Source organism: Dromaius novaehollandiae, chromosome 24, assembly GCF_036370855.1.
Source record: "Dromaius novaehollandiae isolate bDroNov1 chromosome 24, bDroNov1.hap1, whole genome shotgun sequence".
In the NCBI taxonomy this organism is placed as follows: domain Eukaryota; kingdom Metazoa; phylum Chordata; class Aves; order Casuariiformes; family Dromaiidae; genus Dromaius; species Dromaius novaehollandiae.
Genome location: NC_088121.1, coordinates 6,830,081 through 6,845,968, shown reverse-complemented (window position 1 = coordinate 6,845,968; position 15,888 = coordinate 6,830,081). Strand labels below are relative to the sequence as shown.

The following is a 15,888-nucleotide window of genomic DNA, read 5'->3' as shown; positions in this document are numbered from 1 at the left end:
GCCTATCATTACACAAAGTATAATCACAAAATGCAGCAGATCAGTGTTCTGTAAAAGCACTCCTTGCATCCCAGGAATTTCCAGCCAACTAGCAATGTGTCAAAAACAACAAGTGTTATAAAGGACGTTCAGTAACAGAACAGCACAAAACCATCATACTTATCAGTGCTGTTTTGTTCCACAACAACTTCCACAACACCTGGAAGCCTGACATACCACTGGACTACTTTCACACCCAAGAACCTAGACAACAACCTATTTTCTCAATAAAAATTATGCATTTTTTTCATTCTCCCTTTCAGTTCTTTCTAAGAGTTAGCAAGTTCTCAACAGGTTTCCAGGATTACTTTAGGAGTTGTTCTTCACTTGACTCATTCCTAATTTCAGGTCTCATTTAAATGAGAAAGAGACAATGTCCTTTAAAAATTGCATTCCAAAATTGCCATTCAGAACTTTGATGCAACCACTTTCAAGCAGTGATTCATTCATCTTACTCAAAAGGCAACGAGATTTCATAAGGTGCTTTTAAAAACTTTTTCTAAGGCCAAAAGAGATATTTAAGACATGCTACAGATTTTGCAAATTGCAAAATCCATGACCAATGGATTTTATACTATCTTTTATGTCCCCAACTAAAACATTTCTTTAACATATGCTTACTATATACATTTTGCAGCACAATGCTAATGCACTCAAACCCTGAAATAAATCCAATTAAATTAACAAAAATGAAGCTGATCAAAGTACTTCTGTTGTTGTAAGCAAAAAGAAGTAAATAGCACAGTCCATGAAAAGTAAACCAACAAGGCCTTTTGAGTGAATACCATTTTAGCATTATGATATCAATAACAGATACATAACGAACACAGAAGCAGCACATAGGTAATGCTGATCTTCCCATCCATGCAGACCAACACAGATCAATCTCACATTTCAAGCTGGGACTAGTGATTTGTCTAAGATTGTACCACAAGGAACTTGGAAACAGTGCTTTTCCCTCACTTCTCAGTCTTAAAAATTGAACCATTAATTACTACTATTACATACTTGGCCTCTAGCCTCACATTGTCCCACTGAGACCAAAAGGCACATACAAGTCCTCCCCCCTTAACTGGGGAGAGGGCAGTTTCTGCCCCAGCAGCTGGCTGAGGAACAGCTACGCAGGAGCATCCTTTACATGCTGCCTGCCAACCAAACAGCATCGCAGGATGTAGTGGAAGCCGCACCAGAGAGAGGGCCATCCCCCCCCAGGCTGAGCCTGGGGGACCTGTTTCAGGCCTGCTCTCAGCTGGCATCGCTGGTGTGCATGCCTCCAGCCCCCAGCGCAGCATCCCATTTCAGTTCACAGCAAACGCAGAACCACACACTCTCCGTGGGTGCTCACACACCTCTCCTTGCAGGCAGTTACTCACTCCGATAGTCACCACCGGACATGCCGCTCACCCCAGCCAAAGCCTCAGGGACAGGACGAACACCTCTTTGTGTCTGCTCCTCTGAACACAAGGCAAACCTGCAGCTTTGTGCCCCGTTAATGCCCAAACCCAGCAATGAGCTCATTCCAGCTGGGTCACTGTAAGCAGCTTATCCCCTACGATTAGCAACACCGCCCGTCACTGGGGCTGCAGATGGCCAGAGGAAAGCAGCTCTCACCCATGGCTAATTAAAGCTGCGTCCTCAAGACAGCCCAGATGACGTGGGAGCCAGCAGGTCGCAACAGTTCACCCACGGCGTCCCACTAGTGTACCCGCAAAGGGCACGTGTTTACCTCCTCCGGGGCAGCGTCTCAGGAGAGGGGGCACATTTTCCTTTCTCTCACACGCAATGCGGCCCAAACTCGCCATGGTGTCCTGGCTCCTGGCAGCAGCGCCGGGCACCCACGGTCACCCCCAAAACAGCGGCGACAACCCCCAGCCCCAGGCCGGCTGGCGGCAGGGCACGATGCCCTTCAGCCGCTGGCCAGGCCCGCAGAGCCCTCACAGCCCTGTCCGGGGCGCGGCGGGGAGCGCCCCCCCTCAGCGCGACCGTTAGGCGACCGTTCGGCGACCGTTAGCCGCGCGCGCGCAAGCCCCGCCCGCCCCCCTCAGGGCCACCTGAGACATTTTTGGGCGGGGGGGGGGGGGTCAGCAACTGAACTAGGGATATTTTTCTACTATTATTATTATTTTTAATTCTAGAGCGGCATCAGCTCATTAACAAACAGTTGAGGGCACATCAGTACCCGAGGATTAAAAATGTAGCGCAGGATCACACCTGCTGCACGTCTGGCTGAGGAGACCCTGCTGCGACGCTGAAAGAGGAGCCCTGTGGTGAAGCCGGGTTGGTGCCGGCTCCCGGCAGGGAAAGGCTGTGCTCGGGCACACCGACAGGCTTAATGAAGCCGTGCTAAATCAGGTATGGACCTAAGAGCACCCCGGTGCTCGCCTTCAACACTGTCTAAACAACAGCCCTCCTCCAGAAATAAGAACCGGTCATTATAAGCCGGGAGAAAGGCCAGGTTTTTATCATCATCTCTATCTCTGATTTACTGCCCCAAATTGGCATTCTTAATTCACAGTAAGCATGTCAACACTTCTGCCCTGCTTTGCTCCTCTGAGCTGTGAGATCTGCTGAATTTCGTGCACAGCAGATCAGCTAAACAGGCATCTATAGATTTTGTAGTATCTTTTGCAATGGAAAATGTCTGGGAAGGCCTCATGAGATGTACCTTCGTGTCCATGCAAATCCCCCCAAAGCATTACATTTAAAACAGTCATTTTCAATGTGTGGTCCACAGGTCTAGGGAGGAAAAACCAGCCCATTGCCTGAGTGTCTAAATGTTATTCAGGGATCAGTACTGCCACTGTACATTTCTGTAGAGCTGAAAAGCCCTAAAAAATCATTAACTGAATATAAAGGTCTGCTCTATACTTGAACCAGCAACTCTGCAAAAACAGAAACTTCTGACTACCTAATCTTCATCCTTCCCCATTTGATCACAAGAGCAGACTCATTCCTAGCCCTCTGCTCTACCGCATGGCAGCCTGTGCCAGCAGTTACCTGCAAAAGGAATGCGCAACACTCAGAGAAATAAATCGGACTATTGCAGTTTTATGGCATTTAACATGTGCTTGGTCCAAGCATAAATGATGGTTCAGGAACAACAGCAGAGCAACAGATCACTGCACTACTTGTGTAGCATAGTGGATGAAACATCTGTTGATGTTTAAAGTGATAAAACTCAGTGGGGGAGAAAACTGCTTGTTTTTAACCATATTTAACAAATATGGTTCTAGAGCTCAGAGCAAACTTAACAGGGACTTGTGGTCACTGAAGAGTCAATGCAGCAGCAGGTCTTGTCAGAGAAATGCAATTGTAGAATACAGATGTATTATTCAAAAGTGAACCTGCTTCAGAAAAACACAGATCTTCCCAGCACTAGTATTTTCACTTTGCCAATGTTCACATGCTCTTTTTCTTCCAAGGAAACCTCTTGGACACCTTTTTCTTTTTAGGACTTTACACTGAAAGCCACAGCAGGGCACATTTATTGTGGGTAAAATCGGAATTTGAAGTTTGTAACACCCCAAGGAGTTCATCACTGCAGTGTAAAAAGCCGCGCAAACTGACTTTTCATTTCCCGATCTTAACTTACTAGCCCACCTTCATTGCCCATGCTCTGCTGTGCAGTACCCTCTACTTTTCTGAGTAAGGCTTAGACTAAAGCCCATTGAAGTCCTGCAGACCTCCTCCAGTAATGACTCTCCCAGACTCCCTGACTATAGTCACGACCCATCAGGAATACCTACATTTTCAAATGAGACATAGGTGACCAGTGATTTTTTTTTTTAACACAGAAGAACTGTGTTGATTTTATAGTTTTCTTAGAAAAATGTAACATTTCAAGTTCTGTTAAGACAGGCACCTGAAAGCAAAAGGACATTCCAAGGCACAGTATCTGCAACCTACATTTAACAGTCATTTTAAGGACATCCTGACATCCAGAAAGACATTCAACTTGCATATAAGCAACAGTGAATAAAACCCAAGGTTAGATACTGGAAGCACAAGCAGCTCCCTGGCCCAGTAAGAGCATTTTATACCAACCTCACCTGCATGCAAACCACTGTAGCTAGCATGGGGATTTCTCATCATAAATCTTAGTTAAATTATATGATCAAAACCAGTCCTCCAGAACTCCAATGTTTCCTGGAGGTGTATCTACATAAAAGCAGGCTAAACTCCTGTATTGTTTGAAAGCAGACCATGAGTCTTTTAAAGTCAGCTTGTCCAGGAATATTTTGAGTGATTCCCTTACTTACAGTAAAGAGCACGCACAGTACAAGACATGGTAGATGCAGAAGGTGCTTCCACTCACACAGACAGAATGAGATTTAGGGGGAGGGAGGGAGGAAGGAGAGTGTATTGCGATTACAAAGTCACAGCACTTAGCATGGCATCTCTGAGATCTTCTGGATTTACTGCAGAAACCCGTCTGCCTAACCTTCAGGGAGGCAGAAGAAAGTAAAATCAGAACTTCTCCTGTTTGCTCAGTAGCAGATCTTGCTCCATCAGAACAGACATGGAAGGACTGTAAGGCTGGACTGGGCGAGGGAGGCATCTGTTCGCCGTTCCTCAGTACGGGTTCTGGGCTGACTTGCTTGCGTCAGGCCATTGCGGAGAGGCATCCTGATGATCGATTGGCTCATAGCTGCTACGATCCTGGCCTGCACGGACGAGGCCTGAATGGAGACAGAAAAGAACAAGCTTGGGAAAAAAACAAAAGCACAAGAATTGAGTCCCTGAGAAGAAACCAGCAGCTCAGCACCGCACCACGTTAGCTGCTCTACCAGCTCCCCAGCACCAGTGTTCTGTGAGCCTCACGACACAGGCAGGAGGTAAGACGACTCGCCCTTCCAGACAAAGACAAAAGAACTAGGGTGCTTTTGAACATACCCCTTATCACATGAGCATCTCATTCACTGAGAACTGCTCTCCCAGTAGCCATGTGGCCATGTGGAAAGCAAGACCCACACTGATGCATAGCAGCATAACAGACAGGCTGCCAGGACAGCTCTTTATCTAGGTGAGGTGTCTGCCACGGCTAGAAAGCAATCTGAATCAAAGGTGGGCCCCAAATCCTGTGGCAGGCCCTGTTCTAAGCAGCAAGGATGCTGCCAAGCAACAGAAACGGATTCTGCATGGAAAGAAAACAAGACAGAGAGGACCAGGAAAAAGGCAAGACAGTTGAGTTCAAGATGAGGGTGCCAGATAGTATGAAAACAAGATAGAGAGGTAATTTGGCAACTACATTCAACACAAAACGACAGCACACAGTTTGTACTGAAAAGGGTTGCAAGAAAGACAGTTCAAAAGAGACTGGCAGTACAAGGTGATTGAATTCAGCCAGTGCCTGAGAAGAGACTCTCTCTCAGCCAGTATTGTGCCTGTGTTGGAACAGTGTGGGTGGAAAGAAGGAATACTTCCAACTTCCATGCAAAGGGGGAGTTACTCTCTCCTCATGATACCCACACTTTCCATGGCATACAGTTACAAGCACAGTGAGCAGCTAATAAAAACTGGCATAAACATGGCCCACAGCAAGATGCTGCAGTTGGCACACAAACCTTCTGACCCAGCTGAGACAGATCTGTCTGGCACTTGCACAGGCTGACAGAGAAGACATCCATATTACACTAGGAGAGAGGTACATGTAGCACCCTGAAGCCACTGGTTTCCTGGCCTCTCCTCCCCTGCAAGTATTCACCTCTTTTCACAGGAAGCCTCATCTTCTTTGCCAACACCAAAGCAGCACAAACAATGGCTTTCAAACACTGTAATGCCAGCTATAGCATCCTTTGATCTGTACAGCTCTTAGGAAAGCAAAAAGATAGCTGTGCAGGCTGCTGGTTTTGCCAGGGTGGATTCCCACACAGCAAACGTGCCCTGGAAGCTGCCCTGATATGAACTAGCACCAGGCATGTGTGACAAAGCAGCTGACTGAGACCACAGCATCCACCCACACCCCCTTCTCTCTGGCAAGGCTGCCACATTATCATAAGCAAGTACAACCAGGAGAAGAATAAGTGCCTACAAGCAAAGTCCCCATGACACAGACATCAGCCCCATTTTCCAGGTGAGGAAATGGAGGTTCAAAGCAATTGAGGTAGCTAGGACATGTGAGGTCCAGAGAAAGCCTGGAGTTAGAAATCCAGCCTCATGCATAATCCAGCTAGAAAGGATGCTACCTTCGCCCTCCCTCAGAAGGAAGAGAAAGGGATGGTGAAGAGAAAAGGACACCCAGAGTCTTCCAACAGGCACACGCAAATGCAAGAGGAGGAAGAGAGGAAAAGCCTCTCGGCCACATTGAATAAGAGAGACAGCAGTGGCATCAATACCATTGCGGGCAAAATGGCTGTCAGACGAGGACTCCAGGTCTGCAAGGGAAGAGAGGAAGAATATAAATTTAAGGCCTAAGACACACCAGGATGACAAAATGGGAGACCAGACATTAGCAAGAGAAAGAGGACAACCCCCCTTCTCTCATGGGGGGGTGGGGTGGGGGAACAGAATCCAGCTGCACAGAGCTCAGGCTGAAGGGTCCAAAGTGCAAGGCAATCTCCCTAACACCAGAGGAGGTGGCCCACACTGATGTGGAGGCAGGGGAAGCATCATACCTATGTTAAAGGTGTACTCTCCTCCACGCTCCCGGTACATTTGATACACAAAATAGCAGGACACAGGTTTGAGAAGGAGGCTGAGGATGGCCATGCCTACACTGAAACGCCTCAAGTCCGTGAGATAGTTCTTTTGCGGGTAGAAGACACTGATGTGAATGATGTCTGTGAGGACTGTGAGCAGCAAGCCAGTCAGGAACTGGAAACAGAGAGAATAGGACATGAACTGAATAGGAGATTGACCATTAGGAGTCAGATCTGTGTTCACACAGTCATGCCTTCACCCCAGTATCACAAATTGCTACCACTTGGCACTGACCAACATAGACAGAGAGAGAGAGATAGTCCTAAATGCATGATCTTGTATCTTTTCTTCACATGTGTTAGACACCTTCTCATGTGTATATTGCAGGGCTGTTTATTTTTGCCTGCCAGTTTCTCGAATATTCAGAGAAGGGATTATAGAGCCCCTCCAACTCAAGCACATTAAATGCTTTGAGTCCTTGTCTAGCATTACAGATCACAATAGCAGGTTAAAAAATAAGAATCAAATATGCCTCACCCCAAGGAGCAAAATAAGGAATAGTGAGTACTTCTGACCATGGTTTACGACGCTTAAGTGAAAGTCAGGCTCTCTTGAAAAAAATGGGGAGTCTGACTTATCCACTACTGTACTAGGAACAGCTGAAGATCATCACTGATTCAGAGGAGCTGTCTCTGCCCTCCACCCTCTCCCTGAGCAGCCCGGTGGGGGCAAATACCTCATACTTACCATCACGATGGCATCAAGGGAATCTCGCTGCACAATGGCCCAGATCCCCACTGCAAGTACACTGAAGTTTCCCCAGGCATAGGAAGCTGGAAAGAAGTAATTCATGCACCCCCTGCCAAACAAGACAAAAAACAGCCCTCCTTCACAATAAGCCTGCAACAGTCTGTTTGCATTCAATCCCATCTCCCACGCAAACACCTCACTCTTGGATTTAGGATCTCCTTGTGCACAGAGAGGCACATATAGGGAGTGCTGACTCCACAAGAACATCCTGTTCCTAGTTCAAAGGAATACCCTCTTTTCACCCAGGCCAAACCAGGCCAGTTATCTATCACTCACCACATTGTGAGCAGCCAGTGTACCAGAATGATGGCCTGTGGAAAAACAGAGGAAGACAGGTCAGCAAGCTGGAAAAACTATGGGAGGTTTGAAGTGAAATGACACTATTTTGTTTCCAAGGGAAGAGTACCCTTGGGAGCGATACTGGACCCACAAACCAGTGCAGAAAGCTAGCTTAGCAACTGGGACAGTGAAGACACAAAACCATTTTTCTTTGCCTCTGCTGCTGGGTATTTTCTGTAGTGCTGCACTGCAGTCATTCATTATTGCTGTCATTTCTGTTGACAGTTAATTCAGGGTCCATTTAGGCTTTTCTAAATGGGTTATTGATTTTGGAACTCCAGACGAGTTTGTACAGAAAGCCAGGCGATCTGATTTACACTGTGTTAGCACAGTTTATACATGACCAATCTGGATGCCCATCATCAAAACGTCCATGGATAGTCATGCCTGCAGCTCATGGTCATTTCACCCGGTCCTCAGTAAACCTCCTTTTACCTCCTTCAAGCCTGTTCAGAGCAGCAGCTCAACTTCACTGCCACATTAACAGACCTGAAGGTATCTGCTGGGAACCAAAGAACACAACCCTGTATAGTACACACCTCTCTTCATTCCCAGTGAAACCTCCAGAGCCCAAATGCTTGCAGTGCCTAAAGTAGCAATAAGGTAATGCTATTACGGATGCTGTACTTTGCAAAAGTCCTTAACGATCCTGATCCTTGCACTTAAGGTGACAAACTGAAGAAGCAAGAGCCTTACTGTAACAAGTGGCACAAGCATTCTCTTCACTAACACTTGACGTTTCCCGTAACCAAGGAGACATACTTATACTCTACATGCTTATTAAGACAACGAGTGGGAATAAAAAGATACCACTTCAATCTTTTATGCATATATCCATGTGTTCACTCACTTTTGAACCTGCTGGCCAATTTCAACTTTGTTTGGAAAGGGGAGACCAGTCTCAAAAATATTCACTCTCTAAACACCTGTGAAGAGTATGGAAGACAGGCTCTATTAGCAGCCTCCCAGAAGAAAGACTGAAGCCTTAATCCAACTTTATTACACATCAGAGAATCTATGAGAAACATAGATATTTTTCTATTGCTCTGCCTGTGAGAAAGGCTGCAATTGACGTTTGTATTAAGATACAAATAAGTCTAATAAGTTAGACTCAAGAGAATCCAGTCACACGACACTAACCCACAGGAAACCGTGTCTTTTCTGCTCCATTGCTTGCTGAACTATTTTGTTGAATGACCTGGATGACAGGGATGTTTGAAAAAAACCTGCAACCCACCCCTCACACCACTTATCCAATCAAGGAGAGAGAGCAGATCTCTTCCTGTGGGAAATCATCAGTCCCACAGACATTGTGAGACTACCGAGGCAACAAAGAGCCCCTTAGTGCAAGATGAAGTACAAATGCAGGATATACAAGCAGTTAAGAATATTTTTAATCCAGTCTAAATAAAAGAAGACCAAGGCAATATTAACCTCAGCATAAAAAAACCCCAACCCTTCCAAAAAACCAAAACAGGTAAATGAGTAAGTAGAGACAGGCTAAATAACTTGATTGACACAGGAAAGCTGTATGCAGAGAGGAGAATTAAGCCCTTAGAAAAAAATTAAAGATCTACTGACATTCTGCCCTGTTCACTGACTCAAAACTTCTATCCATGCTCAAAGTTAATACAAAACTAGTTGCTTGAGGAGGGAGTTAATGAAGCTGTAACATGAACAAAGTGCAACCAGGAAATTAACAGGAGTGACGCAGCTGCTGTGGCTCAAGCTGTTCTGCCAAGATACCATGATGTAGATGTCTTATGATAAGATACCATTCTTGCTTCACTGCAATACCCTAGCACAACTGATGAGCATTCATTCTGAGTAGCCTAGATTTTTTCAGAGCTTCAAACGCTGCTTAAACAGATTTTTAATAATGAATTTTTTTTAATTGTTCATGAAAGCCTACAAAACGCACCCCTCTCCCCCTCCTCCCAAATTTTACCATGGAGACGAGGCAGAAGCTGCTAATCAGTAAAAGACAAGATGTTCTTGGATAAGAATGGAGACATGCAAATAGCATTTACTCAAGAGACTAACACAACATCAGGGAAATTCTTAATGAGGTAGTATTTAATTGCATGTTACATACCCGCAAGCCCCCTCAAGGCTCACCAGTTAACATAATTAGGCATTTTTATTTTTTTTAAGCTGTCTAGATCAATACTGCAGTTATTAAATTATAAAGCATGCATAGTCATAAGGATAAAGTCAGGTAAAAACTTCCTTTCCTGGTTATTAGTCCAAGTTATCTGACAGTTCTTCAGAACACTATGAAATTAGCTGGTGGTCTTCGTATGCTTGAACATAGAAAACGTCGTGTTAATGAAAAACATTCTTTAAAGCTCACAGTCACTATCTGAGATTAGACAATTTTCCGGTAGTCTCCAGATGAGGAATCAGAAGAATTTAAATTTTTCCCTCTGCTCAAGGACTTGTGCCCCTACGTAAGAAGGGCATAAATTCCTCTTCTAAGGGAAGAACTCCTTCTAAAACTTGAACTAGTGCTGAGAGGAGTAAAATATAAAAGGTGGAATTTGTCCCCATCCCTTCTTGGCTGATAGGAGGATGATCATGTGATTAAAAGCATCCCATTGGAAATTCAGGAGAGCTGAGGGGAATTCCTGGCTCCTCCGCAAATCCCAGCATGTGATGGAACTAATTGGCAAGCATAAAAGACACTTAGTCTGTCTGGTTCTGGTTGGATGGGAAATTCTTTGGAACAGCAACTCCCTCCTTCAAGCAGGCCTCAGCACAGAACCTTCAAGCATAAGGCTGAGTTTTGTCCAAATTAAAATGCCCTGATTCCAATCACATAAAATTACAATTATTTTCTTTTATTATCTGCCTCCTTTTTTTGCAAGTGAGCTCATCTACTCTGTGAATAGCTTACATTCATCTGAGGATTCACTAACCCAAAAATAGATCTAAGTGGCCACCTGAGAGTGAACTCTTCAGGTCCTCTCATAATTATCCCACAGTGCATAGTTTCATACCCAGACTAACCTGAAGGATGTTTATTGAGAACACGGAGCCAGATTCTTCTCAGAGATGCCCAAAGAAAGAACAAGAAGCAAAGAAAAACCAGTTACAGCAAGGGAAATTTCAGCTGGATGTAAAGAAAAAATTCATGAGAGTGGTTAGGCACTGGAACAGGCTATCCAGGGAGGTTTTAGAGGCTCTATCCTTGGATATTTTTAAAATTGAGCTAAATTTTGATTTGAACAATTTGATGTAACTTAGAAGTTAGCTTTGCTTTGAGCAGGAGGCTGACCTAGATGACATATAGATGTCCCTTCTAATCTAAATTATTCTATGAGTCTATGAACTAGTGTTTAAAGAAGCCCATCTCCAAGCACAGAATGCATGTTTCCAGACACATGGATCCTAGAACATTGTCCAGGCTTGATCAAACTGAAGCTTTGTATTTCCAGGCTCAGCACAGTTATTGCAGTAATCCTTGGTGTCAAGCATTCATTGCAAAAATACGACTATGCTGCTTTCAGCACACTTTGCTGACTTTTACTACTAGAGCTGAGCCAGTAGATGCTGTTCCATGAGAATGTTCCTCATCTGCTCCAGGACAAAGCCTGCTACATCAGTTTTCTAGTTCTGCGAGTAGCCTGAAGAAAGACCTTAAGGCTAAAACATTGCTGTGTTCTGGCACAAACACAGCTCAGTCATACAGTTTTCCTGGAGCTACTTCTATCATGAGGCTTATCTTTCTAATCTCTCAGAAACGCTAAGCAGATCCTGCTGATGAATAGCAGTGGTGTTGTTGTTTCCAGTCCCCTTCTGAATAAGACCCTTCCCCATCTTTGCGATGTGTTTCACAGAAGCAGCCCCGAGCTCAGGGACAATACAAAGATGCAGGTACAATTATTAACCTGCTATTCCCTAGCCCTCCAGGCCCAGACCAGTACGAGCAGACTTGAATTGCTTAATGCTGAAAATCATTTGCCCAGGACAAGTTTGCTCTTACCTAGGAAGAGATTTGGGACTGGTTATCTGAAACCAGAGAAACAGAAAAAGCAACATTTTAGTTGCGTTGTCACGGTGGCTCATTCATTCAAGAAGCATGTCTGTTTTTCAGCTCCCCAATCTCTATCTCCCATGGTGAAATAATTCATTGGTAAACCTTTTAATTAGATGTGTGTCCTTGTTTTTCACTGTTGTTTTTAGCATAGGAAAAAAAACCAAACTGAAACAAGTTATAAACAAAGCAGAAGGCAAGATCTTTTAATCTTCCTACTGCCCAGGGAATCACCCAATAGTCCAAATTTCCCAGAGTAAAATATCAGTTGGTTTCCAGAATGTAATACAATCTACATGCCAGGCCTTGAAAAATCCATTTGCTTACTTGCCCTAAGAAATTGCTTTCCTTGGTGAGCTAGTAAGAGGGTAAAACCATGAATATATGAACTCCAAACTTTTATTTTGAACAGCCACGTTAAAGTCTTGCCGTACAAAGCTGATTTCTTAATTGTAGCTGAGATAGTACTGTCCTCCCAACCTGCTGGCAGCCAGCTCCAAGGCCACTGCTCACAGCTTTATGAATCAATAGCAGAGGAAAAAAAAAAAAAAAAATAGGATCAGCAATGCTTTCCTTCTTTGTTTGATCAAAGTTATAACCAAAGAAAGCCCCTGAAACTTGCCACACCAAACAAGACACCTAAACTAGGGAACCTGGAAAAAGGTGCACACATTTAAGTCTCAGAGCTCTGAAAATATGATAGGAGGAGGAAAAAAGGAGGAAAATTTCTTCTGTCTGGTATCAGGGAAGGTTTCAAACATGAAAAACAAAAATAGTGATTTTAGCCTCTCCTAGCTTTTGCAAAAGGTTGTGCTTCTTGCCAAAGTGAAAAGTCCAATATACCTTTGAGAAGTCCCTTATTTTCCATGTCTCTGGCTACCAGATTTTCAGTGAAAATTTCAAACTACCTCAATTCCCCCCCCCTCCAAAAAAAAGCAGAAAAGCAATTTCAGTTATCTACCAGATGATAACCCTGAAGTAAATAGGATCATCTCTCCAAGATATCTTGCCTGACAGCAAAAGCGTTGCTTCCTCAGGATACTGTGCAGTGTTTATCCTGGATTAACCCTGGTCAGCTGAGCTGGGAACCTCTGTGGACACACGTTAGTAACCAGTTGTTGTCCCAACCCAGTCCTTGGCCACTTTAGCAAACTGCCCTGAAGTAAGAGCAAACCTTGGAGTTACTGCCTGTCAGTCTTAATGACTAAGAAGTTTTGCAACATTCACCCTGGTGATGAAAAAGATTTAGAAATACCACTTATTCCTCCTCATGGAGACTTCCACTTCTCCTGAGTGGGCCTGAAGCCCAGAGCTGGCCCCGGCAGGGTAGGCCCGTCCACGGCCCGCTCTCTGCAGACGCCGACCAGCTCCCTACCCCTCTGCTCGGAGGGCTTCAGCCGAGCCCCTCGCGGCCCTTCCCACTCCCCACGGCGGAGCCCCCGGCCCTCCCTGGGCACCCGCCGCAGGGATCCTGGGCGCGGGACGGGACGGGACGGGACGGGACGGGACGGGACGGGGGCAGGCCGCCCCCGCACCGCGCCGCCGCCGGAGCGGCCCGGCCCCGCGCCCCCGCGGCCCCTACCTTGAGGCTGACAGCAGGCAGCTCCATAGCAGCGGCCCGGCCGCCCGCCCCGTGACTCCGGGCGGCGGGGCCGCCTCACGTGGGGCTGGGCCGGGCCCCGCCACCGCGACGGGCTGGCCCCGGGCCTCCCAGGGGAGGGCGGAGGGGCGGGAGGAGCCGGGACGGCGCCTCGCCGCGCCCGACGGGGGCGTCCGTCAGCGCCCGGCCGGCCCCAGGCGCCCCGCGGCCCCGTGCGCCGCCGCTGCAGGGGCTTCCCAGGCCCTGGCGGCCCTTCGTGGTGTCAGGAGGAAGGCTGCCCCGGCTGGGTGCCACCCAGCGGAATGGGGCCTCTCTGTCGCCCTTCGCATGCCCCCAGCTGAGACACTACCATCCCCAGCACTGTCTGGCACGACAGCCCTTTAGCAGTAATAAAAATTTGGGTTCGAAAGTGAAGATGTGGTGTGAGAGGGGGACTGGGCCCTGCAGGGCACCCGAAGGACAGCAGTGATGCTTCCATATCCTGTTCTGTGTGTTATTGATGTTGCCCCTAAAGCTGTCAGAGTAGGCCACCTTCACTTGCAAGCCAAACATGAATATGCATTTGGGCTATGTTGCAGTGTCCACAGAAATTAAAAATGTCCAGTTTCTCCTACCTGCCCCACCTCACCTCAGAGCTATCTCAAGGGCCTAAGCCTCAGAACAGTCTATGAATTCACAGATCCTCAAGCAAGCCACAAATGTAGCCCTATCTGGGCTATCGTTCACTGCATCCTGAGTCCTGTTGACAGCTAATACACAGCACACTGAGATCTCCAAAGACGAAGTATTAAATGCCAAAATGAAACAACTTAGAAAATGGTAACCAGAAGTGCCAGAAGAAAACTGATTAGCTGCATAGCAGCTGAACAGCAGAAAAGATAAGCTGTAAATGTCCCCCAAAAATCTCTAATTCTACCACTTTACTAGATGAAAGACTGAAAAATAACTCATCTGTTGCCGCATCCCACATTAGCTGTGACTTTCTTTCCATTTCTGTACCTTGCAGGGAAGCCCTGCCTCTACTCACAGAAGTAGCGGTATCAAATGGGATCAGTGATAATGCTCCCAGTGATGTCAAGGACTGTATTTTACCTTAAATGGCAAAAGGAAGTCATGACACCTGAAAAAAGATAAAGAGAGACTTTGACTAGCCTTATTGCTGCCTCAGTGTTTGGGTGAAAACAGCAATAGGGATGCCCTTCTGCCAGGATAGGTATCTAGCAAAGGAATAATGTTGTTATAAAGACAAATTCCACTGTCATGCTGCAGCCCAGTTTAAGCACTGTTTAGATGCAGCAGTAAGTGGGCATCTTTGCTCCTTTCAACATTTTCACTCAGTCCGAGTGAGACAGAGAGTCTCATTATCATTTATACAGCACGAGCCATAATTTGGATTGATGTGACTGCTGTTTAATGCAAAGCATTCGTTTCCCCTTGTACAATGAAAGCACTTCACTTCATTTTGTTCATCAATGTATTTTACAATTAATTCAGCCCTGCTTATTATATCCTGGGCTTGCATTTCATGGACTCAAGGGACTCAGAAGTGTCTTAATGATCTCATGGATATGAAAACAATGAGAACGATGACAGACATTATGCATTTGCACGTCCCTCACACCTATCTGATCTGTGGGGTTTATTGTTTTTTTTTCTCTGCTTTGCTTTGCTTGTACCTTGTAAATTGCCTCTCTGTATAACCTGCTGCCTCTGTTCCCTTCTCTAGGCTTGATAATTCAAAGCAACATAAACATGGTGCCAAAGACAAGTAGCGGGATAAAGAAGAAGACCCGCAGGGAGAAGCAGATGACCCAGGAGACTGGAAAGACAACATGGAGATTTTCCTAAATAGCAGACTGGTCCAGGTGAGTTCAGCTCAGTACAACTAATATAACATCCATTATGTAGATGGTTTGTCAAATACATTGGTGGTGTGTCTTATGCAGAGTGGGTAAAAACCTTTTACACAGCTGGCTCCCTTCCTGACAGCATAAAAAGGAGGCTAAGAAGGCAGAAGTGCTTTCCTTTGTGTCTTCAGGACACTGTACTCTTGACGTGCAAGATTATAGCAGTTCTGTAGGGCAGCAGAGGAACTAATACGATTGCCCCTGCTGTCCCTGTCTGGCCTGTGGAGATGGAGACAAGCTCACCCCTCACAGTTCTGCCCTTCTTGTCACTTACTCAGGGTCTAAACTGAAGATAACTAAAGATTGCAGATGACACTGGTATCTCTGAGTTGTGCCCTTGTCTCCTGAGCTGAGAGCAATGAAGGCATCAGCCCTGCAGAAATGCACGTATTATCTATAGAGCCTCTCTGAATAAGCAGTGAGGAAGGACATACAGAAGTTGTCCTGGCTCTGCAAACTCTCTCTTAGATCCCAGTGGGAAATCAGCAAGCAGAAACATTATCATTAGGACTGGAGGG

At 45.9% G+C, this 15,888-nt stretch overlaps 1 protein-coding gene across 2 annotated transcripts; it reads right to left on the bottom strand.

Moving 5' to 3' along the window:
* Nucleotides 1–3,067: 3,067 nt before the first annotated feature.
* AGTRAP (angiotensin II receptor associated protein) lies at nucleotides 3,068–13,598 on the bottom strand. 2 transcript variants are annotated; one of them, XM_064525614.1, is made up of 6 exons: nucleotides 13,446–13,598; nucleotides 7,765–7,799; nucleotides 7,426–7,537; nucleotides 6,654–6,852; nucleotides 6,375–6,413; nucleotides 3,068–4,718 (listed from the first exon to the last, which is right to left on the bottom strand). In XM_064525614.1, exons 1-6 carry the CDS (start codon nucleotides 13,470–13,472, stop codon nucleotides 4,612–4,614), a joined length of 519 nt encoding a protein of 172 aa, XP_064381684.1. In that variant the 5' UTR covers nucleotides 13,473–13,598; the 3' UTR covers nucleotides 3,068–4,611. The 2 variants fall into 2 exon arrangements, with proteins under 2 accessions (XP_064381684.1, XP_064381685.1); XM_064525615.1 differs by lacking the exon at nucleotides 6,375–6,413 and having other exon boundaries at nucleotides 13,446–13,597.
* Nucleotides 13,599–15,888: the final 2,290 nt, after the last annotated feature.